Source organism: Lampris incognitus, chromosome 6, assembly GCF_029633865.1.
Source record: "Lampris incognitus isolate fLamInc1 chromosome 6, fLamInc1.hap2, whole genome shotgun sequence".
Lineage (NCBI taxonomy): Eukaryota > Metazoa > Chordata > Actinopteri > Lampriformes > Lampridae > Lampris > Lampris incognitus.
Genome location: NC_079216.1, coordinates 34,666,528 through 34,689,103, shown reverse-complemented (window position 1 = coordinate 34,689,103; position 22,576 = coordinate 34,666,528). Strand labels below are relative to the sequence as shown.

Here is a 22,576-nt window from a genome sequence, read left to right as displayed (position 1 = left end):
AGAAGATGAATTATGACTGTCTAGCTGGCAGGTCATTGACTCATTCTCTGGTGTCGTTGTTAAAATCTTGATGGAAAAGTTAATGAGTAGCACTTATTTACTCACTAACCCCCTCAACAGCAACTGTGCCTTCGAGCTCGGCAGTTATTAAAGACCATGCAGGCTCAACAAAACCCATCCCTGCCTAAATAACAATTAAAACAATATGCAGACAGTTTCTGAAAACTGATCGTATGCATCTATCCAACATTAAAAATGGGTTTCGTGCAAGCAACAGATAAAATAAAATGGAGGCTGGGTTGTATCTGAACTGAAACTGATGTTTTATCTTCAGAACATTTTTATTTGTACCTCATCATAAAAGCTGTGTTGTTGTTTTTTGAGCTTTGGTTGAATAATTTGAATGGGTTTCCAGTTTGGAGGTAGAACAAGGTGACTTGTTGAGCTTGGTGTGGTATTAAATGGTGGAAGATAACTTTGCAAATGAAATGAAGTTGAATTGAAGTTGAAGTCATTGTCATTTGTTGTTGTTGTGTGTGTGTGTGTGTCCTCTCCAGACAGCAGCGATCAGTAAGCTGTGAGGCTTGTGTTTCTCGTATGGTGGTGGATAAACATGTTTACCTCAGCAAGGCTCAGGGACACGTCATCGAGGTGTGGGACAAGAAGAGTGAAAGGATGGTGGACCGCATTGACTGTGCCCAGCTCATAAGGTACACACACAAAGGATGAGAGTTGTTACATTTGTGAGGACAATAAAGCTCATTATGTCAAATATAGTTTCTTTTTTTTGTGTGTTTTGTTTTTACACAGAGATGTGAAGAGATACCAAGAGCTACAAGGAACATGGCAAATCAAAACTAAATGACTCTGTTTTTTACCGTTTACACACAACAAAAGATATCATATCACTCTATGGAGAAAAATGGACTGCTGTAGTCCCAAGCCAGTCGTGTCAGTCAAAAACATAAAACACGTCCAGGAACAAACAAAAACAGGAGGTTTCTAGAGATGCAGTTTCTAGTTTCTGTAAGTGGGGGGCAGCATGTTGTCATCAGCTTGGGTTATCTCGCGCGTACATGTACATGTTTTGAAAAAGAAAAGATAGTTGTACTGGATACTTGTTTTTCCAGTCAGCTGGCCCACCCCTACTGTTTGGTAAATGTTTGTCCAATGAGTCAGCTTAAAGTAAAGGATAATTAAATTTTTTTTTTTTAACAACCTGGGTTTTATTTTTGTAGTTTTTTCCATTGTGCGTGATTATGATGTCATTTTACTCACCAGCTTCATTGTCGAAATTTTGGACCACTGCCAGACTCGGCTTTACAGTGGCGTCATGTGGGGCAATATTCAGACATAGTTCAACAAGTTCAGTTCAGTCCATTCAACTAAACCACATATTTGAAAGTGAAAACAAAAGTGCAAATTAAGACCTATTACCTGAAATGTCCGATATTATCAACAATAATCCATCACATTGCTGAACTACTTCCTGCCTCAGGTTGCAGGAATGACCAGTCTATACTCTCCTGGGTCGTGGTAATCATCTATAAACTACCTAGCCAGCACAACTGAGAAGTCATTGATAATAGGAAATCATGTACACAGTCTAACTGCAACATGAGGGTTTTTTTTTTTGAAAGGACAAGTTTAAGGCTTGTGTTGAGTTGCTCTGTGAGACACTGTTGTAAAGTTGTGCCCAGCAGTGGTTCCATGTCTCCAAAATGAAGCAGGTGGGTGAACTGATATAAAATATGGCCCAGAATTATCCTCCTTTACACAGCAAGGGCAGCACGGTGGCGCAGTGGTTAGCGCGGTCGCCTCACAGCAAGAAGGTCCTGGGTTCGAGCCCCAGGGTAGTCCAACATTGGGGGTCGTCTCGGGTTGTCCTCTGTGTGGAGTTTGCATGTTCTCCCCCTGTCTGTGTGGATTTCCTCCGGTTGCACCGGTTTCCTCCCACAATCCAAAGACATGTCGGGTCAGGTGAATCGGCCGTACTAAAAAAAAAAAAAAAAAAAAAATTGTTCCTAGATGTGAATGTGTATGAGTGTTGGCCCTGTGATGGTCTGGTGGCCTGTCCAGGGTGTCTCCCCACCTGCTGCCCAATGACTGCCTGGATAGGCTCCAGCATCCCCGCGACCCTGAGTAAGGATAAGCGGTTTGAAAAATTAATGAATGAATTATCCTTTAAGGGGGTGAAGATGTTGTGTAGAAGAAGATAATTGTTATCTCAGGGATAAGCGAATGGTAAAGTCTCCATGTATAAATCCCACAGGTGGTGTCTCTCCCATGTCTCTACTGACCAGTCTCTGTGTTTAGCCCTACTTCTTTCTCAATGGACAACAGAACTTCTAAAAGGACAGAGGACTGCCTGGTCTCCTTCTTTGGGGAAAAATAAATAAATAAAGGTCTTTACTCTTGATGTAATTTTTTTTAACTTCACACAGACATGACCCATCCTGGAGAACCAGAACGGGCAGTCTGGTAGATATCCCCAAGGAGGATGCTCCCACATGGGCCAGTATAAAGGCCCTGCTTGTACAAAGCAGTGCAACACTCTGGATTGGCACTAGAGGAGGCTACCTGCTGCTAGTGGAGCTGTCCAAACACCAGGCGCTTCAAGTCCTCGGCCCCCACTGTCAGTCCATCCGCAGCATGGCCCCCGAGATCATAGGTGTGTACTTCACTTTTATTAATATGTTGAAATTTTTAATATAAGATATGCTTAAGATATGCTGAGAGAGCTTTCCTATCCACAGAAAGTTAGTAAATTTTACACGTCATGGTCTTTCTTATAGCAACCATGAACCGAAAAAATGTGGTGCTGGTTTTGGGCAGGAGACTCTCCCAAGGAAAGGATCAGTTTGGTGAGTCTGACTCCTTATTGTTTAACTAATTAAGCTCTTAAAAGGGGGAAAAAGGGATGTGTCACAGTTCGTCCTCATAAACTTAGTCAGCATGTAGTTTCGTGTGTGTGTGTGTGTGTGTGTGTGTGTGTGTGTGTGTGTGTGTGTGTGTGTGTGTGTGTGTGTGTGTGTGTGTGTGTGTGTGATGCATGTGCACACCCATGCGTGACTCCATTCCTAGATGAGGAGTCAGTGCTGATGATGTGGAACAGCGCCCTGCCATTGGAGGTTAAGGACCTGACCAAACACTGTAAGGTGAGAGAAGAGATTACAGCCAAGATGAGAGAGCAGGCCCATCAGGACTGAGTCTACAGCTTTGTACGTATTCACACATTTCACGTCTTGTTCTTTTGTTCGTGCCTGACTTCATTTATTTTGTCTGAAATGAGTAAAGGCAATGAGGTTAAATTACATAATGGAGGAGATTAGATGGTGATGTGTTTACTTGAGTGTGATAGCACTTTGTAAACATTTTACTACATCCTTTAGAAATAAATATAATGATGATGATGATGATGATATTATTATTATTATTGATAAATAGATTTTAATCCTAGACCAACCGTAAGTCTTGATTTTACTATATCCTATTCTGTGCATCTCCAAACCTCAAGTCTCATATGGTGAATCAAGTCTCTTGTAGTGACAGTGGAATGCAAAATCTCATAACAGACTTGACTTAACACAACAGTGATAACTACAGCACACAATATCAGTTTGTACTCATGAACCAGTAACAATGACCGTATTTTCTTCCTTTTTAATCTTTTCTTTTCACAGAATGTACTTCTTAAAGGGATCAACTGAAATGGACTGAGGTGTCGGCACTACATGTTAAGGGGGAAGGTTTACTTCGTTTTCTGACAGCCATACTTCTTACTTCACTGCACTGATAAACCAAGAACTGATTATTGCCGTTCTATTGCAATTGTCCCTTACGAGATATATGGCTACCAATTTCTCTTTTTTTCTTTTCCTTTTGTTACAATGTTGCACGGCTGTGAGCTATGTTGCCATATGTTTTGCAAGACAATCTCTGTGTGGTTTTCAAGAGAGGTTGTTGTTAAAAGGGACACAGATGACTCAATTTGTGTTGTTATCAGGCTGTGTGGTTTTTTCCTGGACTGTGTCAGGAAAGCCAGCTGGAACCGTTTCTTTTTTTTTTTTCTTAAACCTGTGAGTTTCCTGAGAAGCTGGACAGTAGGCCAAAGGAAGAGGATCCTTTCCTCTCAAAGTTCATATTTACTTATTTATTCTGATGTATGTGTGTGTCTGTGTGTGTGTGTGTGTGTGTGTGTGTGTGTGTGTGTGTGTGTGTGTGTGTGTGTGTGTGTGTCTGTGTCTGTGTCTGTGTCTGTGTGTGTCTGTCTGTCTAACAGTGAGCTCTCATTCACTCCAGTTCAGTAAGTAGACAGAATATTAAATGTCATTATATTGCCTGCTTTGTGCAGCACCTTTCCTGTCATGTGCCAAGCAGAACATGTTAGTAAAGTTTATTTTATTTACCATGATTGACCATCTCTGTCAAAGTTGTCGTCTGTGCTTTATTTCCAATAATAGCATGGAGATGGGAGGTAATTTTAGAATTCACGCACATTGTAAGTGGTCGTAAATAACTGCTAATGGTCTACTTTTGCACTTCTCTTGACAATAACTTTGGTTCAAACAATCAAAATATAAACAGGGCAAAAGTATTTGTGTAACTAAGTAAAAGTTGAGTAAAATACTGAAGTATGACTTTTGTTGTTTGATCGTGTATCCTAATGAAGACATAAAATCTGGTAGTGGTTTGAACAAATATCTAGAGTACTACCTCTTAAGTTACAAAAAACTTTTCTTTTGGGTGTGGGGGGGGTGCATTGCTTGCTGGATACAGGAAATTTACAGATGACACAAATGACAGTTCCAAGTATGGACCATGTTTGATCTTTAATCTCAACAGGGAAATAAAAGACATTGCATTTGCAGCCATTTCATGGAAAAAAGTATTTACATGGAGGACTTAGCCCTCGTATACAGATAGCACATTAGTTAACAAAAAAGAGAGACCAGCGTTAAGGATTTGAAGCACTTCTGAACCATATAAACACAGTGTTCTGATATCCAAACTATTCAGATAAATATTTATAATATTTATATATTGTATTTACAGAATACCTTAAATATTAAACGTCCATCCTGTATTCTATAAACAAATATCATAAATTATTTAGGCACACTTTTTTTTTGTCGTGAACAATCATGGGAGTGGTTTTCAGTGCTTTCCTTTCGCTGTTTCAGCTAGGGGGTTGTACTGCCAAGAAAACGGGAGTCAGTATTGCATCGTCACACACCATCCAAAGCGGCTACACTGCTAATCTCGGCACTTTTCAGCCAGAAGTTGAGAGTGGGAGTCATATTGTACACAGCCATTTTACAGCAGAATGTCAAGGGGTTTCAATTCATACTCCCCGTAGATGCACAAAGGGCCCAGTCCAAAGCTGATCCCTGCCCCTCCTTACCCCCTCTCTCTCTTCTAGACACCCTACTGTAGTCTGCATCAAGTAGGCTTGGTGGAGTGTCCACCTTATTGCTACACCTTTTCTATTCTACAAGGAGGAGTGAGCTTGGGGTATGAGAGGGGGGGGGGGAAAGGGGCTTGAGATTAGTTTGGGACGCAGCCAGACAATGGAACAGAACAAGGATGATGTATACTCACACGTCCTTTTAAGGTAGACAGTTATATAGGGTTCAGAGACAACAAGAAGGAGAGCAGCTACGATATCTACAAAGAATATTCAGTACAAGTCAAAGTATATATGAATGATTCTGACGACTAAATGCACGCAGAGGGGTAGGGCCTATGGATTGGCCAACCAGTACGTCGGGACAGGGCTTGCAGTCAGGCTATAAGTCCGACTCAGGCATGTCCGGCATGTCGGCCATCAGATACCCAATACCATAACGGCCGTTGGGTGCAGTGTCCACATCAGGACCACCGCCACCGCTCTGCTTGCGATAGATACTGTTGCCAGGCATGGGCGAGGGTGCCTCGCTGGGGGACTTGGCATGAATGAGGCTGGCGTCATCATCCTCCCCGGGCCGAGCGGTCTCCTTAATTATGCGGCCCTTCTTGTAGGAGACTGTGGACAGGCCGCCAGAGCCCTCGTCGATGATGTTGAAGTAGCGCAAGCCAAAGACCACGGGAACGGGCAAGATGGCCATCACCACCAGGGAGATGCAGACGACGATGCCCCACGGAGGGAAGCTCAATGTCTTCTCTGCACCCTGAGAAACAGACGTTGATAGAACAGAAGGTATAACAGGTTATTGGGGCTAAACAAAGGCTAAGTAATATTAGTTTTTCTCAGATGGAGGTAACTAATGTCAATGTTTGAATGTCTTTTTATTTTTAGTCCACTATGTCCAATATTTATTTCTTTGGAAGTGAAATAGTTTTTGGTTAAATATTTGAGACATTTTTGTTATTAAAATTGTATAACTAGAGCACCTATTTAATTCAACCACACCATTTATTATTATTATTAATAATAAGCTTTATTTAAATACTTTATTTAAATAATTTAACACACTGGATGCTTTTTATGCCCTGTGATGGACTGGCGGCCTGTCCAGGGTGCCTCCCTGCCTGCCACCCAATGACTGCTGGGATAGGCTCCAGCATCCCCATGACCTTGAGCAGGATAAATGGTTTGGATAATGGATGGATGGCTAACCATGAGCCATGGAGAGCCATGTGTATGCAGGTTTTCATTCCAGCCGGACTCCACACCAAGTGATTTCATTGATTAGCAACCCTTCAACCAAAGAGGAAGAATGTATCAGTGAAATCACCTGGTGTGGAGTCGGGTTGGAACGAAAACCTGCATACACACGGCTCTCCATGGCACATGGGTAGCCAGCGGTGGGATAATGGATGGATAAACTTTATTTATATCACACCTTTCTGAACAGCATTAAAAGGTGCCCTACACTACTACTACTACTTTCGGCTGCTCCCGTTAGGGGTCGCCACAGCGGCTCATCCTTTTCCATTTCTTCCTGTCTTCTCCGTCTTCCTCTGTCACACCAGCCACCTGCATGTCTTCCCTCACCACATCCATAACCCTCCTCTTTGGCCTTCCTCTTTTCCTCTTCCCTGGCAGCTACATATTCAGTATCCTTCTCCCAATATACCCAGCATCTCTCCTCCACACATGACCAAGCCATCTCAATCTTGCCTCTCTTGCTTTGTCTCCAAACCGTCCAACCTGAGCGGTCCCTCTAATATAATCATTCCTAATCCTGTCCTCCTTCGTCACTCCCAGTGAAAATCTTAGCACCTTCAACTCTGCCACCTCCAGCTCTGCCTCCTCTCTTTTCGCCAGTGCCACTGTCGCCAAACCATATAACATAGCTGGTCTCACAACCATCTTGTAAACCTTCCCTTTAACTCTTGCTGGTACCTTTCGGTCGCACATCACTTCTGACACTCTTCTCCACCCACTCCACCCTGCCTGCACTCTCTTCTTCACCTCTCTCCTCCACTCCCCGTTACTTTGGACAGTTGACCCCAAGTATTTAAACTCATATGCCTTCGTCACCTCCACTCCTTGCATCCTGACCATTCCACTGTCCTCCCTCTCATTCATGCATAGGTATTCCATATTGCTCCTCTTGACTTTCATTCCTCTTCTCTCCAGTGCATACCTCTGCCTCTCCAGGCTCTCCTCAGCCTGCACCCTACTCTCGCTAAAGATCACAATGTCATCCGCAAACATCATAGTCCATGGAGACTCCTGCCTGATCTTGTCCGTCAACCTGTCCATCACCATTGCAAACAAGAAAGGGCTCAGAGCCGATCCTTGATGTAATCCCACCTCCACCCCATCTGTAATTCCAACCGCACACTTCACCATTGTCACACTTCCCTCATACATATCCTGCACCACTCCTACATACTTCTCTGCAACTCCCAACTTCCTCATACGATACCACACCTCCTCTCTTGGCACCCTGTCGTATGCTTTCTCTAAATCTACAAAGACACAATGTGACTCCTTCTGGCCTTCTCTATACTTCTCCATCAACATTCTCAAAGCAAACATCACATCTGTGGTGCTCTTTTGTGGCATGAAACCATACTGCTGCTCACTAATCGTCACCTCTGCTCTTAACCTAGCTTCTATTACTCTTTCCCAAATCTTCATGCTGTGGCTGATCAACTTTATATCTCTGTAGTTGCTACAGTTCTGCACATCACCCTTATTCTTGAAAATCGGTACCAGTATGCTTCTTCTCCACTCGTCAGGCATCCTCTCACTTTCCAAGATTGTGTTAAACAATCTAGTTAAAAACCCCGCTGCCATCTCTCCTAAACATCTCCATGCCTCCACAGGTATGTCAGGCATGGAGATGTTTAGGAGAGATGGCAGTGGGGTTTTTAAACCCCACGGCTTACACAACAAGATAAAATAATGCACATAGGTGTGGATTAATACAATCAGGCATGGAAACTGAATGAGAGGACCAGGAAACATTCCTTGGACCTTATGGAAGAGTAGATGTCTCCCACTCAGCTATCCTTTCATCTGGACTGTTGTCACCAGCCAGCCTGTAACTGCACTCATCATTCCCCTCGTCATGAAACGCCCAGTTTTCCTCATCCTTCGCCCACATTGCCAACTCAGGGATTTGTGAGTAACAACTAACCAATGCACGTGCTATTTTATTTGGTAGCTTGCACCAGTAAGTGAAGCGGCCATTTGTTTTCGGTCACTACGCTTCCAAGCAACGACTCAGGCCTGCATCGTTTTGTTTTTGGTTAAATGACACTATTTTATTTTGGTTGCAGAGTGTGTGTATGCCTGTGAGTGTGGTCATAACTTTTGAGAAAGGTTTAAAAAAATAAAGGAAACATTTAAGTTTTTTATATTTTTATACTTGTTTTTCATTTGTATAATTGGTTTAAATATTTGTGTTGTCATTGACTAAAATCATTATTTGCATTAAAAATAATAATGCACATAGTCAAGATAAAACAACAAAATACAATAGAAATATAGGGCATACTGCCAGATCCTCTCCACAGAACAAGGTAAGACAGTCAAGATAAAGTCACAAGAGCATAACTAAAATGAGGAGAATTATAGCCTATAAAACAAGGATTATAATAGAAATTAAAATAAGAGGATGAAAGAAAAATATAAAAAAATTAAAGATGTAAAATTATAAAAGCATGAGACATAATATAAAAAATAAAAACTGGGCAACAATGGATTTACTATATAAAAAAAGCCTTCCTTCAAAAGTACTTTTTAAGAAGTTATTTAAAAGAAGGCAGCGAGTTTGTTAGCCTAATTTCCTCAGGTAGGGAGTTCCACAGCTATGGGGCTCTCACAGAAAAAGCATTTACTTGACTCCATCAAGATAAAAGAAAACCAACCCTGTTATCACCACCCGTAAGCCCTGTTTACACCTGGCATTAAGGGGTCTCGGGTGATCCGATGAGGATGCATTGACATCCGATTGCTCAGACCACATTCGGAGGTGGTCTGGGCCGCATATGGCCACATTCTTTTATCAGTGTGTACGCGAATGTGTGCTGGGCCACACTGAAAGACCGCCAACTCAACTGACATCCTCTGCGTAAGCGGAGGTGCGTAATCATTTGCATGCCAACGCGTCATGTTATTAAGTGACACTGCCTGCGTACCCGCTTGGATCCGCCGTGTCTCAAAGCGAATAGACAGGCAGACAAGCGCTCCGCGAGTAAACGCCAGGCACGCTACATGTGGTAACCATGGAAACAGCTTCTGTGCACTACTGTATCCCTGCCAATACAACTGCATTTAATTTATAGGCAATAGAAACATAGTAAAATATATCTTCTAGAAATATTACAATAAAGAGTCTATTGTGGGAGTGCAGGAATGAGGAGACGGAGAGATCGAGTCGAGTCAATTCCGTTTACTCGCCACACAAAACGACACCGACACAGCACAATCTCTCGTGGCAACCAGCTAACCGCTGGGCTGCTGCAAACATGGCTCCACCCCGGAAACTCTAAGCAGCGCCTACGTCAGCACTCTGAACGTCTGCCTTAAAGGAGCAGCAGCCCCTGGTGAATCTACCCTCATTTGTGTATCACCACACTATAACTAAATAACATAACTACTAACTTTCAAATTGGTTCAGTTAATTTAACTGAGTTGAACTTAGTTTAGCTGAGATAGACATACAACTGTTTAGAAAACGTATCACATGGAAAGAAAAACCAATCCTATTATTATTATTATTATTATTAATATTATCCTTTCCTACATGGAAAGGATCATTCTCTCTTCCATTTTGTGGGTGCGCGTTGTGTAGAAAGAAGTTCGACACAGTTCAACTCTGGCGTGTACGTGAGACGAGCACGACTGCGACAGTTTCACAGGCTTGCGCCCGCTTGCGGCTCCACCTGACAGATTGCCTGTGCCTCCCTACCTGCCCGCTCGCCTCTCATTGAAAATTGCTTAGGTGCGCCAATTGCTCCCCGTCTGAAAATGCAATTAAAGTGTGAAAAAACAAGAAGAAACCACAATAATACACTGCACAGGAAGTTCATTGCTGACTCCTGCCAGTTAAAAACAACAACGTATTTTGTCTTTGCAAATGGAAATGATGCACGTGTTTATTTGCACATCGAGTGCGGAAGTGAGATCTGATCACAAGTGGTCACTCGAGATGCATGTGGAGACGTATTCTAATGTTAGGTGTGAACTGACGTACTTAGAGCTGTCCACTTGTGACTGGATCACCCAAGACGTTTATTAATGCCAGGTGTAAACAGGGCCATAGTGGCCCATACTCATACCGTTAAGGGGGTAAAATGATTGTGCCAAGCAATATCTATACAGTGATAATCTGAGCTCATTCAAAAAATACCGTTGCAGTGGCTACCACTGAGAGACTACCACGGTGTTACTGTCAGTGATGGCCCTTGTGAAAGCCAAATAAAACCCATATGTAAATCAAGTACTGCATATTTAACAACGCTGATCATTCACAGCCACGTGCAAGCACAATGAATCGCCACAGAAGGTGAATCAGTTCATCTGCACACAAAGTTTAGTGGGAGTAACATTTCTGGCATCTATACTTAACCCATTGGTAGGCAGTAATGAACATCACATTCAGAACACTGGATTGTGTGGATAAGGTGAGGGACATCCTTATAGAGGCGGATGAAACAATGGTCTCGTATGATGTTACGTCTCTCTTCACGTGCATTCCTGTTGATGAAACAGTGGAGGTGGTCCGTATTAAATTACAGGATGACTCCACTCTTAGAAATAGGCCCACCCTTAACACTGACCAAGCGTGTCTGCTCCTGAAGCTGTGTCTTCAGTCCACGTACTTCACATACAGGGGGCAGTACTATAGGCAGAAGTATGAATGTGCTAGGGGTTCCTCAGTTTCACTTATAGTGGCCAACTTGTATATGGAGGGAGTGGAAAAGAGGACTCTGATGTCCTATCCAGGGACACCACCTAGCCATTGGTTCAAATTTGTGGACAACACCTGGGTTAAAATTAAGTCTCAGGACATACCACATTTCACCGATCACATTAACTCGGTGGACAACCACATCAAGTTCACCAGTGAGGATGTGAAAATGACAAGTTAGACTTCTTAGACTGTGAAATTGCAATTGGTGATGGGAGACATTTGATTTTTGATGTTTACCTTAAACCTACACATACTCCTCTTCTTCTCTTGGCTTACTCTCTGTTTCTCAGGGTTCACCACAGTGGATTTGACAGTTTCTATTGGTACCCTGTTAGGGTACAGCACCAATGACGGCCGTTGTTAACCCGGGCCTTGACCGATCCGGTATGGAGCCTCGACCGATCTGGTATGGTCTTTTCAATCTGCATACTGATTTGGCAAAATTTTATGTCGGCTGCCCTTGCTGACACAACCACTAACCCTATGGATTGGGGCACAGGTAAAGCACTGGATGCCATCCCAGAATTCATGGACTTGCGCCCATGACTGTCGCCACCGTAAACCTACACATATTGATCAGTACTTAAGGTTTGACTCTCATCAGCCACTGGAGCACAAACTAGGAGTCATCAGGACACTGTACCACTGAACTGACAACGTCGCCCACCGACACAGCGGCCGGGAAAGGGGAGAAATCCCACATTAAACAGGCCCTGGTTAGGTGTGGTTATCCTAACTGGGTGTTTGTCAAAGCCAGGAAGATGCCCAAACAGTGCACCAGCCGATCAAAGAGAGGAGAAGGACAACAGCTGCCTAAGTGTAAACCAGTGGTGATTTCGTATGTGGCAGGAGTGTCAGAGCAGTTGAGATGCATATTTTCCAAACACCACATCTCAGCTGCTTTCAAACCCCAAAACATGCTGCGCCAGAAATCGGTCCACCCCAAGGATAGGGTACCCCGGCACAATATAGTGTACACTATTAAGTGCCGGGAGGTTTGCCATGGCTTGTACATCGGGGAAAACAGACCCTGGCCAAGAGGATGGCACAACACAGAAGAGTTAACGTGTTAGGCCAGGACTCCACAGTCTACACCTAGCTACAGGCCAGTGGCCACTCTTTCAATGATGAGGATGTGCACATCCTTGATAGGGAGGAACGCTGGTTTGAACGGGGAGTCAAAGAGGCCATCTATGTGAAGAGGGAATGACCATCCCTGAAACCGAGGGGGGGGGGGGCTAAGAATACATCCGTCACCATCTTACAATGCTGTGATTGCAACTATTCCTCAATCCTCTGTGAATAGTCCACATGGCCATTGAAACTCTAGTTAATGGTCACGCCAATTTGCATATGAAACCAATCGTTGGTTTCGGTCGTTATGCAACTGCATTGTTTATAATGGTGGGGATACCTGCAGTCAGTTGAGATTGACGAAGTCACTTGGATGAGTGATGAAACGTTTCTCCCACTAAACGTTGTGTCCAGATGAACTGATTCACCTTCTGTGATTTCCTTACCTTGATTATTGAGCATGCGTAAAGACACAATGGATCACCAACTTGATTGGTCAGAAAGGCAAAGAAAACCGAAGACTTCAGAACGTTTTTAATGAGACAGGAGGTAGTCATCTCTGGGGGCAAAATGTCTTCATAATCTACTGGCAAAGTATTGCTCCTCTTACAAATCACTTTCTTCCTAATTCACTCCCAATGCTACAATCGCAATTTTTACCATAAACCTAAACCAATTTGATGGAAACTCAGCCTTAATTAGAATCCATGATAGGCATTTGAAAATATCGTGCCAAATGTTACCCCTTAATTTGGGTACCAATACCTGCTGACTATCACAAATTGACAAAACACAATTTATGGAGATATTTTGTTTATTAATGTAACTTTTTTAAGGAGGTAATCATAAATTGGAACTATACCGCTTTGTCAGAACACGAAGTATTTTGGGGCAGCAAATCATCAAAAGGAGGCAGTGCGATCAAAACAGCACTACTGATAATAATTAGGCACAAATCCCCATTTCTGAATGGGGAAAATTTCTACCGCCAAGTTATTCCTCACTACCACATCACTAACCCTATCGGTAAGAATAGACTCCAATGTATTTTAGTCCATCTTCAAACATTCCTATTTAACTGAGACAATGAGTTGACCATTGACTAGCTTCATTAGGCAAATCAGTGAGAATTAAAACACACAAGCTGGCCAACCTTTTACCCAATGGCCATTGCTCCATCCACGAAAGCTTTAAAAAATGGACAGGGACTATAGTCACTTAATCTCATGATCTGATCAAACAAAAGTGCTTGGATGTCTGTGTGGCAGATCATACATCCTGTTGTTCTTTGGAACTTAAAGGGTGTTTCAACACTGTGTGTTTTTTCCCTTAAACACGACCCCCCTCCCACCTTGCCATTTTTAGCCAAACGGCTCATTTACTTTGAACCCTTTAATTTGCTTTTTAGTTGCTCCAGAACTACTGAGTCGGAAAACCTCTAGTCCTTCCCCCACCCCTCCATTGATCTCTGCTCCCCAGAGGGGCAAGGAGGAGATGTTGACTCACCAGGTCCTGTATCCAGGCGCTGTAGCTGGGCGGGGTCATGATCAGCTGGATGAAGCTGGAGCCAAGCAGGACCAACAGCAGGATGGGCGTGACATACTTCCACATGTAGTAGTAGAAACGGAATGGAGTGAAACCAAGCATGTCCTTCAGGTCTTCAAAGAACCTGAGGGGGGAAGCCCCGAGCACAGTGATGAGAACACAGCACGCCACAGGAGGTATGATCTGATGTTGGTGGAAAAGTGTTTAGAACGGTTTGATGTTTATGCCTCTTAAACCTGATGGCCTTCTTTATAGGCTGCTTTCAATGGCTCTCCCTTTTCTTTCCGAATAAGTGCCAAATGTTACTTTCAAGTAACTTCTCAATCATTCAAAAATAGAGGCATCAAACATTTTATTTGTGGGTAAACATTTTTAACTAGCTAATTATTCAGCAAAATTAGTTGTACTGTCATCTAGGCAGTCACTCTGAAATGATGTCGCTTTCTTGAGGTTGCGGATGGCTTCTTTTAGGACAAAACTCTTAGACTTCTTGTACACTTAGTGTAAATGTTTAAAAAGACTTGTTAAATATTTTTCAAATTTAACAGAAGTCATATGTATAGATTTTGTGTATAGTACATACTTGTCAGTCCCGTAGACCCAGGCAATTGCCACGTTCTCTAGTATGACCACTATGAGCAAAGGCAAGGTAGCTGAGTAGTCATCGAACATGGCCACAAAGTAGTTCCCTGAGCGCTGAACAAAAAGGAGACCAATGGAAAAGGCCAACAGGCAACATCCCACTGCAGGAGTAAAGATGGTCATTTGTTATTTCAATCCTGAGATACAATTATAAATATAGCCGCAAGCGGCGATTAATGGGGTCCAAGCAGTATTGCAGCCGCCATGTGTCCGATCTGTTTCATATTTGGTGCATGGCTTCTATGTGCCACAAAGAATAAGCCTATCAAGTTTCATGAAGATTGGCCATTCACACTAGCAGATATTAGCTGCTGAATTTTGATTGGCTGTTTGGCAGCCATTTTGGTAATCCAGCCAATCAGCACATTAGGCAATGTAGCCAAATGGGTCCAAGTATAAGTAATACAAATTTCAGATTTTTTGATCAAGCGGTTTTTGAGATATTGATATGTGTCAGTTGTAGCGCCCCCTATGGACGAAATTTCACAAAACGTCGCATGCTTCCAAAGAATGTTGTGGTGATTGTGCGCGACAAGGTTCATTAAGTTGGGACAATCACATCACTAGATATAGGCAATAGAATAACTATGGGCCACACCTTAAATTTTGATTGACATGTTACTTCGAAATGGAATGACATATCAAAATTCGTTTGACAACTTTTTATCAGCATTGTCTGGAGATGACGCATACCAAATTTTATGCGAATCGGATGAAAAGCCTCAGACAAGTTCATTTTACTTTCACTTTAAGTTTTTTGAAAATGGTGGGAAAATTTGGTAGGCGAAATTGGCGCAAATGGGTGCGTTAGATTCGGGAGCTTTCGCAAAAATTCCATAGAGAGCCCGAAATGTGACCCAAAACGTAATTGTGCTTATTATAGCGCCCCCTAGAGGTGTGTGAAGGTAATAACTCTACTGTAAGATCGTTAACAGGTCTGGAACCTACCTACCAAGTTTGGTGTCTGTGCAACGTATAGTTTTTGCTGCCCAGACACTTTTATGGAAGAATTTTGCAGAAACAACAACAATAATAATAATAATAACTAGATATGACAATGTCGGATTACTTGGGTTGCCTGTGTCCTAGATGATTACCGTAATTTTTTTTAAATGTCGTAACACTTCCATTGCTTCAGAAACATGTGCCAGAGTTTCCAAAACTGGACCAGACGGTGTCTGATTTCTTGCGTCCTAGCCGACTGCCGTAAAAAGAAAAAGTATGTCGTTATCCCCAGGCGTCCTGGCGTGTGGTATGTAGAGCTGCAGCGCTTCCACACCAAATAAGTCAAAATAGCGGGCAAACTATATGACTGACATAGGTGGTCCCAATAGTAAAGTTGTTGAGCACATTGAAATGCATGGGTCGATTAAGTTTTGTGTTGATCTGACTTATGCTGTGGGAGTTATGGCCTTTTAAGCATGACCCTTTGTTATAGCGCCACCATCTGGCTGACATGGGTGAATTGTAGTGCCAGAGTAGTGGGGGGCCGTATGAATCCACCTACCAAATTTGGTTGGTCTAGGACTTATGGTTGCTGAGCCTCAGACACTTTTAGCTGAGAAACCGCGCCCAAACTAATACAAGTCAAAATGGCGGGCAAACTATATGGCTGACATATGTGGTCCCGATAACAAAGTTGTAGAGCACATTCAGATGCATATGTCTGTGCAGTTTTGTGTTGATCTGACTTATGGTGTGGGAATTACGCATGACCCTTTGTTATAGCGCCATCATCTGGCTGACATAGGTGATTTGTGGCGCCTGAGTAGTGGGGGGCCATAGGAATCCACGTACCAAAGTTGGTTGGTCTAGGACTTACGGTTGCTGAGCCTCACACACTTTTAGTGGAGAAAAATAATAATAATCCTAACAAATACAATAGGGTTCCACCAGCTTCGCTGCTTGGACCCCTAATGAACAGGAACAGGAATATGTCTGTGGAACTGGTGTTGAGACATTTATAACTCGGGTTGGGGAAATGATACTTACTGGCACACACTGTACAAGCACAGCAGTGCCTAACACAATTCACTTGGAGAGCACAAGATGTACTACAGACCCTGGTAGACTCCACATATTACGCGACGAAAACATATTTAATCTTGCATCCAAGATATTGTGTTAACTTTTTATGAGCTTTCTTCCAACTCAAAGTTATTCAAAAGTGAGAAAATATCTGCCTTTACCCAACCCATGTATTTGTGTAAGAAATATATGGAAAGTATTTATATATAGAGCTTGTTATACAGTTTGAAGTTTTGTAAAGGGGTGTATTATAATCTTACATTTCCACTCTTGAAGACGAACAGTGGTAAGTAGTAGTTAGAAAGCTGCTAACATTAAAGCCAGTGACATTGAGCTGATGGGAATGTAATACATGAGCTAAATGCCTGGAATAAAGTTGAGCTGAGTGGAAATGGAGCATTACCAAAGCAGATTCCTCTTGAAACCATTTGTTTCAAAGGACCAAACAGTGGCCCTTATCATGCTGACAAAAATCACACTGGTACATTGAAAAGCAGCTAAAAAAACAAAACAAAAAACAAAACAAAACAAAACGAGCTGGAAACATTATAAAGAAAACATCTTTTTATATGGGGAAATTATCTTTATAAATTTCCTTGTGTAAAAAGCTGTTTTTGAGTCTTTAATTATGACTAATTATACATACTAGGCTGCAAAAGCATGGTGAAATCAATGAAGAGCAAACCTAGTTTAAAATGGATAATCTCTGAAAGCCTCATTGTAGAATCACATTATGATGTGATGCCATAAGACTCCAAGTCTTTTAGAAATCACATGTTGTGCCATGATTTCAAAAGGTTTCAAGTTTTTAAAAGGTCTAGTAATGTACTGAAGGCCTAACCTGTAAGAAACTCCTTGCGGACTTTGAAGGTGTCTATTAGCGGTGTGAGGATGCCCTCGATGGTGCCAAACATGCTTCCAAGGCCCAGGTTGACCAGCATGAGGAAGAACATGACAGACCAGAAGGGCGAGGCTGGGAAATGAGTCATGGCCTCAGTGAAGGCTATGAAGGCTAAACCAGTGCCTTGGACGGCCTGAAGAGGGGGAAAAGAAACAGAAGGAGGAATAGGTAGAAGTTAAGGCAAAATGATGAATATTAACTCAATTGGAAAATCCTGAACTTTCTGGTTTGTCATGTTTGTACATGCAAATAAATGATTTATTCAACTGTTATGCCCAAAACTGTAATCCTTTTCAAAGGTGTCTCAATGCTTAAACGTTTGACCTTTGACCTGTCCTGATATCAGATAGAATTGTCCACTCATTACACTCCATTTCCATCTTCAGTCTGACATTGTCTCCACCCTAACAGATTTCCGTGGGGGTGGAGGATTCAGTTTTCCCTCAACAGTCCCTAGAGACCAATGTATCCGCCTGAATCTGTTTCTTTTAAGTCAACACGGATGCATAGCCATGCCGACATACTGGTTTTTCTGGGGTTTTAAGGGTGGAGTACAGTAAAGTAAAAACAGACTATAATGTCGGGTGATATTGAAAAGACATGCTTGACAACAGCTTGACAACGATTCGTCCTGCCCATGGTGCTGATTGGCTAATCGTTAGTCCCCCCTCCCACGGTGCTCATTGAATAATCACTTTCTCAACCAAGAAACCACTGTTTCCCGCCATGATGCCAGACCAGAAGAATCAATCAACTCGGTGGAGTGGGCGGATTCAAAGGACCTAGGCAACCTTTGACCTAAATTTTTTGCACATTACACTGCGAAGAATTTCAGTAGGCGCAAGACAGAATACCTATGCGTGAATGAGAGGGAGGACAGCAGAATGGTGAGGATGCAAGAAGTAGAGGCGACGAAGGCATATGAGTTTAAATACTTGGGGTCAACTGTTCAAAGTAACAGAGAGTGCGGAAGAGGTGAAGGAAGGAAGGTGAAGAAGAGAACGCAGGCAGGGTGGAGTGGGTGGAGAAGCGTGCCAGGAATGATTTGCAACAGAAGGGCACCAGCAAGGGAAGGTTTACAAGATGGTTGTGAGACCAGCTATGTTATATGGTATGCAGACAGTGGCACTGATGAAAAGACAGGAGGCGGAGCTGGAGGTGGCAGAAGATGAAGATGAAGATGCTAAGATTTTCATTGGGAGTGATGAAGAAGGACAGGGTTAGGAGTGAGTATGTTAGAGGGACAGTTTAGGTTCGACGGATTGGAGACAAAGTAAGAGAGGCAAGATTGAGATGGCTTGGACATGTGTGGAGGAGAGATGCTGGGTATATTGGGAGAAGGATGCTGAATATGGAGCTGCCAGGGAAGAGGAAAAGAGGAAGGCCAAAGAGGAGGTTTATGGATGTGGTGAGGGAGGACATGCAGGTCCCATGCATGACAGAGGAAGATGCAGAGGACAGGAAGAGATGGAAATGGATGACCCATTGTGGCGACCCCTAATGGGAGCAGCCAAAAGTAGTAGTAGATACTGCGAAGAATTTCTGTTCACTTTAAACTGGTGTCAGGTCTGCCCTATACTGACAATTACCAAAACCTGACTATATTTCCGTTTCATCAGGGCTAGTTTTTCATCTGTTATTCAAACTGTGTTGGGGTAAAAGGTTAAAGATGAACTGTAGAGTTTTTGGCCACTAGGAGCGCCACAGAACATAGTGGGGTCCCTGTAGTACCATATCATGAACTCTAACATCGTGTGACTTTCAAGACAACAGATGCGCAGATAGATGTACGAGCATGAAGGTATAAGGAGGGAGGGGGAAGGCCTGTGCACCGCTCCAGGTTGTAATTCCTCTAAACTCTTGAACAATGTCGGTAGACAACAGAGACACAACTCAGTTTCTGAGAGCAAATAAAATGAAAACCTGACCATGATGTTGAGCAGAGGAAAGTCACAGATAAAAGAAGACAAGTGGATCAATATCAGAGAAGCGTTTTATGGTTGGAGAAAAGTAAAGTTGGAGGAATGATTTCATACAAATGCAGAGGGTGCATTCTTCTTATTGGACAGGTAAATTAGCTTGCTAACACTAGCATAATCTGATTTAATCATCCGATTTTATCTGAAATAATATCTAACTGTAAATGGGAGCATGTCTAACTCAATTGCAATGACAGCACACAGCCCACATAACGATAGCAGGTAATGGTGGCTATCTTTGAATTATCTAGTGTTACCGTTTACATTTGGATTTTAAATAATCAAAACATGCAACTCCAATTACAGAAAATAATGGCAGCTAAGACTGCGATCACATCAGGTATGTTTTTTGGCTTTTTGTCAGGCCTTCTTAGCTTGACTGTTTACAACAAAGTAAACCCAGACTGACTGCTGGGTCTGTTAACTGCTTAGTTCACCAACTTTCAGTCTGCAAAAGTGCTCTGGCTCCTCTGTGTAATAACGATGTTTGACAACAATAAAGTAATGATAGGTCTGATGGGTAGAGTAGTGTAAGATCATTTTCTTATTGTTAATGCTGGCACCTAAATGACTGACAGACGACTCTGTGGCTCTCTGGCTTTGGCAAATGACTCTTACTGCCAAAATGTGTCTAGTGTAGTTGGGATTAGGACTGTCAGGGGAAAAGAAGCAGTACAGTGCACTTCTAGTTAAATGCGTTCAGTGTGACCAGAGCCTAATACTAGCTATACATGATACATAATACATACATAATAATACATACACAATACATGAGCTCTGATCACTGAACCATGAGGTGGAAACAGTGAAAGCTACACATGTATCACCAGCAAAGAGGTTTGCATGACTAAAAGATGCAAAATGTGTCAAAATTACTTTTTTACAGAGGACAACACTGAAATATTTGCAACATATTCTGCAGATGGGGGAAATAGTGTAGCAGGTATTGTTACCTGAAACACCAGCAATTAGGCTATCAATCAAATGAAGGGGCGAGGGCTTCATTTCCAAACCACTACACTGAAATCCGGATGTAAACATTGATGCCTTGTAATGTTAACATTGCAGTCTTCTAAATAACAATGCTTAAAATTTTCCAAACACCTTTGAGGGTAACACATTTTGTCAACATAGTCAATGGGATCTAACAACAAACTCTTCATCTACACAAGTGAAATCAAAAATGTAAACAAACCCGTGTTTGTTCGTATGGAAAACTCCATTGTTCAGCTTTAAGCCAGGAGACTAGAAATGCAGTGAAATGATTCAGTGTAAAAAATAAGTGTTGGAGGAAACCAAATGGAGGGCTTCCTGAAAGCTAACTTTCTACAGAATGCAAACAGCTTATTAGTCAAGATAAGTAAAATGTATTTATAGAACACATTTAAAAACAACCCAAGTTGACCAAAATGCTGTACAGACCAGAGCAGGTAGCTAAAATACAAATACAAGAAATATCGACATAGACAGCAAGGCACATAGCTCGTAGGCACGAATAAACAACGCATGGACATTAGACACAAGCCAGAAATCAGCCACATAAGGAGGATTCAAATGCTAGTGAATAAAGTACGTTTTGAGCCGGGACTTAAAAGAGTGGCTGGACGGGGCAGATCTTATAGGGAGGGGGATGCCGTTCCACAGTCTATGGACTGCAGCTACAAAGGTGCGGTCACCCCTGAGTTTAAGTGTAGATTGTGGGACAGCCAGGAGTCCCAAGTCAGCTGACCTGGAGGTGGAATAGAGAGTTAAATGGTCTGTGATATAGGAGGGGACCAGTCCATTTAGGGCTTTAAACAGGAGAGCCTTAAAATCAATTCTGAACCGAACAGGCAGCCAGTAGAGAGGGAACTGTAGGTATTATTAGCATATTCACTCTTAACAACTGTTACATATTCGCTTACTATATAATTTGGACATATTCAGGCATGTAAATGATTGGTCTGTAATATGTATTTCTTTCACATTAGGATATATAATCTTTTGGCTCACGTTGCTAAATAGTTATTGATTGCATCAATCAATATCATGGCATGAATCATTTCCTATCAGTTTGTACCTTGTTAAGCTCCTCCTCGATGCTGCAGGAGTCTAGTCCCAGTTGTGGGTAATCACTTTCCGTCACCCCTTTGATGATCTCAGTCATCCGCTGGTAGTCTTCAGCACTGACATGGCTGAAGTTGATGTGGTGTGGGATCAGGTCATGGCTGATCTCGTGTCCCAGCAATGCCACAATCTTCTTGGTGTTTCTGTGAAACAATATACAATGTAAAATATACTTCTCAATATATGGCCATGACTCTGGCTCAGTTCTGAGGTCTGTCATACTGCATAACAAAAAAAATACCCTCTCAGTTTTGAGAATATTTTTTAGACAAAAATTAATTTGATCATCTAAACTTGGAGTAGAGTCACATGTCTTCATAGAGTTTGACATACCAAATGGAAATCCCACTTGTAGTGTGGATAACAAATATATTCTATTCTAATACTTACAAGCAACTAATTCTGGTCAAGCTTATTGCTGCCTAAAAATGCCTAACAAACTTCGCTGTGAGTTGTTTTGAATGTTTGCATGAGGTGGGAGGAAACAGGTAGGTAGGTTGGGTGGATACTCACAGTGCAACACACTTGGCATTCATGATGTTTGCCTTGAAGCCCAGCACAGCAAACACAACCAGGGTGGCCAAAACAGAGGTGAAAAAGTTTATAAAAGACACCAGGACGGCGTCAAAATGGCAGTTGTTATCCCGCTTGTTGTAGCTAGAGAAGGCAATTACACCGCCGAAGCCGAGGCCAAGAGCAAAGAAGACCTGTGTGGCCGCCTCCCGCCACACCTTGGCCTCCAGCATGATCTCCAGCTGTGGACAGGTGATAGAGGAGTCAGTCTGCATCATCTGTACTTGCCAAGTGTCTTAAGTTATTTTTCCCTTGTGACACAGGCGCAGACCTTTCAAAAACTTGCTAAATAACGCAGAACACACAAGGGGCTATTTTCAGGGGTATAGTGCATCCCTGAATTTTTTATGGAC

General features: G+C 42.5%; 2 protein-coding genes across 3 annotated transcripts in view; one reads left to right on the top strand and one right to left on the bottom strand.

Annotated features, from left to right (window-relative positions):
• Positions 1 to 4,633, top strand: part of lrrk2 (leucine-rich repeat kinase 2) — a 78,591-nt gene extending 73,958 nt beyond the window's left edge. For both annotated transcript variants that reach the window (XM_056281393.1, XM_056281392.1), the window contains 5 exons: positions 558 to 710; positions 2,445 to 2,671; positions 2,796 to 2,864; positions 3,085 to 3,221; positions 3,684 to 4,633. In XM_056281393.1, coding sequence (XP_056137368.1) covers positions 558 to 710; positions 2,445 to 2,671; positions 2,796 to 2,864; positions 3,085 to 3,209 — 574 coding nt within the window. In that variant the 3' untranslated portion in view covers positions 3,210 to 3,221; positions 3,684 to 4,633. The remainder of the gene's footprint in view (positions 1 to 557; positions 711 to 2,444; positions 2,672 to 2,795; positions 2,865 to 3,084; positions 3,222 to 3,683) is intronic.
• A 192-nt stretch (positions 4,634 to 4,825) lies between these two features.
• Positions 4,826 to 22,576, bottom strand: part of slc6a15 (solute carrier family 6 member 15) — a 48,191-nt gene continuing 30,440 nt past the window's right edge. The window contains exons 7-12 of the mRNA XM_056282327.1: positions 22,164 to 22,405; positions 21,604 to 21,793; positions 17,506 to 17,698; positions 14,578 to 14,737; positions 13,956 to 14,118; positions 4,826 to 6,170 (exon numbers count right to left, since the gene is read on the bottom strand). Coding sequence (XP_056138302.1) covers positions 5,790 to 6,170; positions 13,956 to 14,118; positions 14,578 to 14,737; positions 17,506 to 17,698; positions 21,604 to 21,793; positions 22,164 to 22,405 — 1,329 coding nt within the window. The 3' untranslated portion in view covers positions 4,826 to 5,789. The remainder of the gene's footprint in view (positions 6,171 to 13,955; positions 14,119 to 14,577; positions 14,738 to 17,505; positions 17,699 to 21,603; positions 21,794 to 22,163; positions 22,406 to 22,576) is intronic.